Below are 8,357 nucleotides of genomic sequence, written 5' to 3' on the forward strand. Positions count from 1 at the left end.
AGGGTCAGTAGTGAGGGAGCACCGCACTGTCGGAGGGTCAGTACTGAGGGAGTGCTGCACTGTCAGAGGGTCAGTACTGAGGGAGCGCCGCACTGTCGGAGGGTCAGTACTGAGGGAGTGCCGCACTGTCAGAGGGTCAGTACTGAGGGAGCACCGCACTGTCGGAGGGTCAGTACTGAGGGAGTGCTGCACTGTCAGAGGGTCAGTACTGAGGGAGCACCGCACTGTCGGAGGGTCAGTACTGAGGGAGCACCGCACTGTCGGAGGGTCAGTACTGAGGGAGTGCTGCACTGTCAGAGGGTCAGTACTGAGGGAGCACCGCACTGTCGGAGGGTCAGTACTGAGGGAGTGCCGCACTGTCGGAGGGTCAGTAGTGAGGGAGCGCCGCACTGTTGGAGGGTCAGTACTGAGGGAGTGCCGCACTGTCAGAGGGTTAGTACTGAGGGAGTGCTGCACTGTCGGAGGGTCAGTAGTGAGGGAGCGCCGCGCTGTCGGAGGGTCAGTGCTGAGGGAGTGCTGCACTGTCGGAGGGTCAGTGCTGAGGGAGTGCTGCACTGTCGGAGGGTCAGTAGTGAGGGAGCGCCGCACTGTCGGAGGGTCAGTAGTGAGGGAGCGCCGCACTGTCAGAGGGTCAGTAGTGAGGGAGCGCCGCGCTGTCGGAGGGTCAGTGCTGAGGGAGTGATGCACTGTCGGAGGGTCAGGGCTGAGGGAGCGCCGCACTGTCGGAGGGTCAGTAGTGAGGGAGCGCCGCGCTGTCGGAGGGTCAGTGCTGAGGGAGCGCCGCACTGTCGGAGGGTCAGTAGTGAGGGAACGCCGCACTGTCGGAGGGTCAGTAGTGAGGGAGCGCCGCACTGTTGGAGGGTCAGTAGTGAGGGAGTGCTGCACTGTTTGATGGGGTTGGGTTAAGGTCTGATATCCTCACCTGCAGCTGAGCGTTTAGCGTCTGGAGATTGGAGCTCTGTTCCTGCAGGGTCACAGTATGTTTCTGCAGCATCAGGATCTGGGCCTGGAGGTTGGTGTTCTGTGTTTCCAGTTGCCTCACGTGGCTGGTGAGTGCTCCCTTCTCAGCTAGAAGCGTCGCGTTCTGTAAAGAGAATTGTTAAAGCATCAGCTCGGTCTCCCTCCTGAGTCGTGAGTTTGAGCCCCACACCAGGGACACGAGTACACAATGCAGACTGACACCCTCAGTGCCTGTACTGAGGGAGTGCTGCACTGTCGGAGGGTCAGCACTGAGGGAGTGCTGCCCTGTCGGAGGGTCAGTACTGAGGGAGTGCTGCACTGTCAGAGGGTCAGCACTGAGGGAGTGCTGCCCTGTCGGAGGGTCAGTACTGAGGGAGCGCCACACTGTCGGAGGGTCAGTACTGAGGGAGTGCTGCCCTGTCGGAGGGTCAGTACTGAGGGAGTGCTGCCCTGTCGGAGGGTCAGTACTGAGGGAGTGCTGCCCTGTCGGAGGGTCAGTACTGAAGGAGTGCTGCCCTGTCGGAGGGTCAGTACTGAGGGAGTGCTGCCCTGTCGGAGGGTCAGTACTGTGGGAGTGCTGCCCTGTCGGAGGGTCAGTACTGAGGGAGCGCCGCACTGTCGGAGGGTCAATACTGAGGGAGTGCTGACATGTCGGAGGGTCAGTACTGAGGGAGTGCTGCACTGTCGGAGGGTCAGCACTGAGGGAGTGCTGCACTGACGGAGGGTCAGTACTGAGGGAGTGCTGACATGTCGGAGGGTCAGTACTGAGGGAGTGCTGCACTGTCGGAGGGTCAGCACTGAGGGAGTGCTGCACTGACGGAGGGTCAGTACTGAGGGAGTGCTGCACTGTCGGAGGGTCAGCACTGAGGGAGCACTGCACTGTCGGAGGGTCAGTGCTGAGGGAGCACTTTCAGATGAGGCGTTAAACCAAGGCCTGCCCTCTCGGGTGGATGTAAAAGATCCCACGGCCACTATTGGAAGGAGAGCCGGGGTGGGGAGGTGGGAGTTCTCCCCGGTGTCTTGGGGCCAATATTTATCCCTCAACCAATGTCAGTTAGGAAAGAACAGGTGATCTGGGTCATTATTGCTCTCTGTGGGATCTTGCTGTGCGCACATTCAGCAGTGACTACACTTCAAGGAGACTTCTTTGGGCTGAGAGGCGCTTGGGGTGGTGAAAGACGCTATATGAATGCAAGTCTTTTCTTCCTTTCGAGGGTGGGGGGCTGGATTCGACGCCAGACCCTGGGGTGAGGATGAGGGAAGAAGGTTTTGCTGGTCTTTGCGCTGACTGGCGGGGTCCTCCAGGCTCCGTGGGCCAGGATTGCCAGTGTTGGCAACTGTTGCTATGGCTGGGATTGTACATAAATCACAGGCCTGAGCACAGGCTAATCTGTCCCTTAAGGGACATTGGAAGTGCCAAGGCCTATTGCGTACACCTGGGCTAGCCTGAGAGGTCGCTTGATCCAACGATAATAGAATTATTGACTAATTAGGGATTAATCAATCTCAACCAGACTCTCAGAGCAGGCAGCAGTGACCCCCAGTGGGGGCAGCTTTGGAAAACACAGTCCAAGCTGCCCTGCTCCTCTCAAACATGTGTTACACGTTAAATCTCTAAATCCTCTGGATCAACTTTCGAGAATCTTTGAATGAGAAACAGCCACACACACACACACGTACACACATACACATGTACACACGCAAACACACACACACACACGTACACGCATACACATGTACACACGCAAACACACACACACACACACGTACACACAGACACACACATGCACGTATACACACTCACACACACACACGTACACACGTACACACTCACACACACACACACACGTACACACGTACACACGTACACACACGTACACACGCACGTATACACACACACACGCATGTACACACACACACACTCTCACACACTCCCACACACACACTCTCACACACTCCCACACACACACTCCCACACACACGCACATGTACACACGTACACACACACACATACACACACACACACACATGCACGTATACACACACACACGCACACACACACATACACACATACGTACACATGTACACACTCCCACACACACACACACACACACACACATGTACATATATATATGATGGTGTGCTGACATTATCGCTTGGCTGGTATACCAGAGACCCAGGATAATGCTCTGGGGACCCGGGTTCGAATCCCGCCATGGAAAATGGTGGGATTTGAATTCAATAAAAATCTGGAATTAAAATCTATTGAAACCATTGCCGATTGTCGTAAAAACCCATCTGGTTCACTAATGTCCCCTTTAGGGAAGGAAATCTGCCGTCCTTACCCGGCCTGGCCTACGTGTGACTCCAGACCCACAGCAATGTGGTCGACTCTTAACTACCCCTCTGTACAGGGACAATTAGGGAAGGGCAATAAATGCTGGCTTAGCCAGCGACGCCCACACCCCGTGAATAAAAAAATTACACACACACTCGTGTTCCTGCGTAACAGGCTCGAGTGGGGCTGAATGGCTGCTGCCTCCTGTATAGGCTCAAGGGGGCTGAATGGTCTCCTCGTCTTGGTTAAAGAGGTCGATTTTAAAGAGCATCTTAAAGAATGGGAGAGGGGTGGGGAGGTTTAGGGAGAGAATTCCAGAGCTTAGGGCCCCCAGGCAGCTGAAGGAACGGCCGCCAATGGTGGAGCGATGGGAATCGGGGGATGCTCGAGAGGCCGGAATTGGAGGAGTGGAGAGATCTCGGAGGGTTGTAGGGGCTAGAGGAGGTTACAGAGATAGGGAGGGTTGTAGGGGCTGGAGGAGGTTACAGAGATAGGGAGGGTTGTAGGGGCTGGAGGAGGTTACAGAGATAGGGAGGGTTGTAGGGGCTGGAGGAGGTTATAGAGATAGGGAGGGGGTGTAGGGGCTGGAGGAGGTTACAGAGAAAGGGAGGATGTAGGGGCTGGAGGAGGCTACAGAGATAGGGAGGGGGTGTAGGGGCTGGAGGAGGTTACAGAGAAAGGGAGGATGTAGGGGCTGGAGGAGGCTACAGAGATAGGGAGGGCTGGAGGAGAATACAGAGAAAGGGGCGATGTTGGGGCTGGAGGAGGTTATAGAGATAGGGAGGGTTGTAGGGGCTGGAGGAGGTTACAGAGATAGGGAGGGTTGTAGGGGCTGGAGGAGGTTACAGAGATAGGGAGGGTTGTTGGGGCTGGAGGAGGTTACAGAGATGGGGAGGGTTGTAGGGGCTGGAGGAGGTTACAGAGATAGGGAGGGCTGTAGGGGCTGGAGGAGGTTACAGAGATAGGGAGGGTTGTAGGGGCTGGAGGAGGTTACAGAGATAGGGAGGGTTGTAGGGGCTGGAGGAGGTTATAGAGATAGGGAGGGTTGTAGGGGCTGGAGGAGGTTACAGAGATAGGGAGGGTTGTAGGGGCTGGAGGAGGTTACAGAGATAGGGAGGGATGGAGGAGGTTATAGAGATAGGGAGGGCTGGAGGAGGTTACAGAGAAAGGGGAGATGGAGGAGGTTACAGAGATAGGGAGGGTTGTAGGGGATGGAGGAAGTTACAGAGATAGGGAGGGTTGTAGGGGCTGGAGGAGGTTACAGAGATAGGGAGGGTTGTAGGGACTGGAGGAGGTTACAGAGATGGGGAGGGTTGTAGGGACTGGAGGAGGTTACAGAGATGGGGAGGGTTGTAGGGGCTGGAGGAGGTTACAGAGATAGGGAGGATTGTAGGGGATGAAGGAGGTTACAGAGATAGGGAGGGTTGTAGGGGATGGAGGAGATTACAGAGATAGGGAGGGTTGTAGGGGATGGAGGAGATTACAGAGATAGGGAGGGTTGTAGGGGATGGAGGAGGTTACAGAGATAGGGAGGGTTGTAGGGGATGGAGGAGGTTACAGAGATAGGGAGGAACGAAGGGTTTGAAAACAAGGATGAGAATTTTAAAATCAAGATGTTGCTTGACCGGGAGCCAGTGTTGGTCAGCGAGCACAGGGGGTGATAGGGGAAGGGAATTTGCTATGAGCTAAGACACAGGCAGCAGGATGACCTCAAGTTTATTGAGGGTAGGGTGTGGGAGACCAGCTGGGAGTGAGTTGGAATCGTCGAAGAGACAAAGGCAGGGTTGAGGGTTTCAGCAGCAGATCAGCTGAGACAGGGGTGGAGTCGGGCAGAAATAGGCGTCTTAGTGATGGTGCAGATATGAGGTCGGAAGCTGATCTTGGGTCGAATGTGACACCAAGACTGGTTAATCTCAGACTGTTGCCATGGAGAGGGGTGGAGTTGGTCATTAAGGAACAGAGTTTGGAGCGGGGAACGAAAACAATGGCTTCATGAATGAGGCCTAGAGGGGACCTTTGAGTTGTATTGCTGGACAATAAGACAGGGGAGGAGAGAGAGGCCCAACTCACAACAATCCCATTGCCCTCTCTGGGGTCTGCAGCCCTTACCTCTCTCTCAACCTCAATCAGACGATCACTGATTGCTTCCTTGATACTCTCCCGGCGTTCCGGCTTCATCTCCAGTGGTGTCTCTGCCTCCCTCGCCATGGCAACCAACTGGTCCGCTGCTTCTTCCCTCGGCCCCGCCTGTTCCAAGTTCCGCTTTAACTGGAAAGGAGATCGTGGTGGTTTTTTAAAATAGTGATCTGTGGGGCAGGGACACAGTTAGAGAGGATGGGGCAGGGGGTTCCCTGGCTCTGCCGGTGTCCTTGATGGATTATGGTCCAAAGCCCTGAGACTAGGCCAAGAGGCCTGCGACTAGGCCGAGAAACCTGTGACTAGGCCAAGTGGGACTAGGCTGGGAGGCCTGCGACTAGGCCGAGAGGCCTGCGACTAGGTCGAGAGGCCTGCGACTAGGTCGAGAGGCCTGCGACTAGGCCAAGAGGCCTGCGACTAGGCCGAGAAACCTGTGACTAGGCCAAGTGGGACTAGGCTGGGAGGCCTGCGACTAGGCCAAGAGGCCTGCGACTAGGTCGAGAGGCCTGCGACTAGGTCGAGAGGCCTGCGACTAGGCCGGGAGGCCTGCGACTAGGCCGGGAGGCCTGCGACTAGGTCGAGAGGCCTGCGACTAGGCCAAGAGGCCTGCGACTAGGCCGAGAAACCTGTGACTAGGCCAAGTGGGACTAGGCTGGGAGGCCTGCGACTAGGCCAAGAGGCCTGCGACTAGGTCGAGAGGCCTGCGACTAGGTCGAGAGGCCTGCGACTAGGCCGGGAGGCCTGCGACTAGGCCGGGAGGCCTGCGACTAGGTCGAGAGGCCTGCGACTAGGTCGGGATCCAGACCTGGAGATGTCCTGAATGAGTTAAGGCTCCCTCCGCCCCTGAAAAAGGGCCATGAGATAGAGCAGGCTGGTGGGAGCTCCTGATCTCTGGAATTTACCCTCTCCCCTTCCAAACCCCAACAAAGTGGCCACATTTTGCAGTGAGATCCTGCGCAGATCTGAAGGGCCGAACACAAGCCTCCCATGCTGGAGATGGCTCACCGTGTCACAAAGCTATGGGTCTTGCCACGCACCCATGCAGTCCTGGTATTCAGGGCAAAGCTCCCGCCACCCACTCACCTCCTGCAGCTGGTCGGAGAGCTCCTGGTTACGTCGCACAGCCTCGTCCAGCTGGCACCTCAGGTTGGTGATGTGAGTCTCTCTGATCGCCAATGTCTCCTTAAACACTGACTCCAGCTTCTCTTCCAAAAGCTTGTAGTTACTGAGAGTGAGATAGAGGGAGAGGGAGAGAGGGGGAGAGGGGGAGAGAGGGGGGGGAGAGAGGGAGAGAGAGAGAGGGAGAGGGAGGGAGAGGGGGAGAGGGGGAGAGAGAGAGAGAGAGAGAGGGAGGAAGAGAGAGAGAGGGAGAGGGAGGGAGAGAGGGGGAGAGACAGGGAGGGAGAGAGGGGGAGAGGGAGAGAGGGAGAGAGAGGGAGGGAGAGGGAGAGAGGAGGAGAGGGTGAGAGAGAGAGGAGGGAACGAGAGGGGGAGAGAGAGAGAGAGGGAGGGAGAGAGGGAGTGCAAGAGAGATAGAGGGGGAGAGAGGAAGAGAGAGAGGTAGAGGGGGAGAGCAAGAGAGATAGAGGGGGAGAGAGGGAGAGGGAGAGGGAAGGAGTGGAGAGGGCGAGAGAGAGGGAAAGAGAGAGGGAGTGAGAGGGAGAGAGAGGGAGGGAGAGAGGGGGGATAGAGGTAGAGAGAGGGAGAGGGAGAGAGAGGAAGAGAGAGGGAGGGAGAGAGTGGGGAGAGAGGGAGAGGAGAGGGATAGAGTGAGAGGGAGAGACAGGGAGGGAGAGGGAGGGGGAGAGAGAGACGGACAGAAATGTACAGTAAGGGAGATCTAAGTTATTAGTTCATTGAGATCGGAGCCCAGGAGAGGGCGATTGAGTGAATGGATCTGGAGATCAGGACTCATGCACCCTGGGGTTGTGGGCGATGGAGTGCTTTCACCCATTTAGGCCTCCACCCCCTCCCAGGGACCCCCAGAGATTCCCTCCCCCCTTGCATTGTGGGCGTAACTACACCACAGGGACTGCAGCGGTTCAAGAAGGCGGCTCACCCCCACCTTCTTAAGGGGCAATTAGGGATGGGCAATAAATGCTGGGCCCAGCCAGTGACACCCACATCCCACGAATGAATAAACCACACCCCCGACACTTTATTTGTGGCTGAGTGAGGGTGAGTGAGTGAGGGTGAGTGAGTGAGGGTGAATGACTGAGGGTGTGTGAGGATGGATGAGAGAGTGAGGGTGGGTGATGGTGAGTGAGTGTGATTGAATGACTCAGTGAGGCTGAGGGAGTGATGGTTGTGAATAAGTGAATTGTGAGTGAGTGAGGGTGAGTGAGTCAGTGAGTGTGTGGGTGAGTGGGTGAGTGAGTGAAGGTGAGTGAAGGTGAATGAGGGTGAGTGAGGGTGAGTGAGTGAAGGTGAGTGAGGGTGAGTGAGGGTCAGTGAGTGAGGGCGAGGGAGGGTGTGAGTCAGAATGTGTGAAGGTGAGTGAGAGTGACGGTGGCTGAACGAGCGAGTGTGGGTGGATGAGTGTGGGTGGGGGAGGGTGAGTGAGTCAGAGTGGGGGAGGGTGAGTGGGCGAGTGAGTAAAGGTCAGGGAGGGCAAGTAAGTCAGAATGTGTGAGGGTGGGTGAGTCAGTGTGTGTGTGTGGGTGAGTGAGGGTGAGTGAGGATGTGAGGATGAGTGAGGGTGAGTGAGGGTGTGAGGGGGTGAAGGTGAGTGAGGGGGAGTGAGGGTGAGTGAGGGTGTGAGGGGGTGAAGGTGAGTGAGGGTGAGTGAGGGTGTGAAGGTGAATGAGAGTGAGTGAGGGGGTGAGGGTGAGTGAGGGGGTGAGTGAGGGTGAATGAGGGTGAGTGAGGGGGTGAGGGTAAATGAGGGTGAGTGAGGGAGTGAGGGTGAATGAGGGGGTGAGGG

The 8,357-nt window shown here is 56.6% G+C and overlaps 1 protein-coding gene across 1 annotated transcript in view; it reads right to left on the reverse strand.

The window, feature by feature from the left end:
* The window catches only part of LOC144677994 (girdin-like), a gene marked incomplete at both ends in the record, with an annotated part of 16,744 nt that extends 10,085 nt beyond the window's left edge, over positions 1–6,659 (reverse strand). The window contains 3 exons of the mRNA XM_078537931.1: positions 923–1,084; positions 5,408–5,566; positions 6,518–6,659. Of these exons, the coding sequence (XP_078394057.1) occupies positions 923–1,084; positions 5,408–5,566; positions 6,518–6,659 (463 nt within the window). The remainder of the gene's footprint in view (positions 1–922; positions 1,085–5,407; positions 5,567–6,517) is intronic.
* Positions 6,660–8,357: the final 1,698 nt, after the last annotated feature.

This window comes from Cetorhinus maximus, unplaced genomic scaffold, assembly GCF_964194155.1.
Source record: "Cetorhinus maximus unplaced genomic scaffold, sCetMax3.hap1.1 HAP1_SCAFFOLD_3391, whole genome shotgun sequence".
Taxonomy (NCBI): domain Eukaryota; kingdom Metazoa; phylum Chordata; class Chondrichthyes; order Lamniformes; family Cetorhinidae; genus Cetorhinus; species Cetorhinus maximus.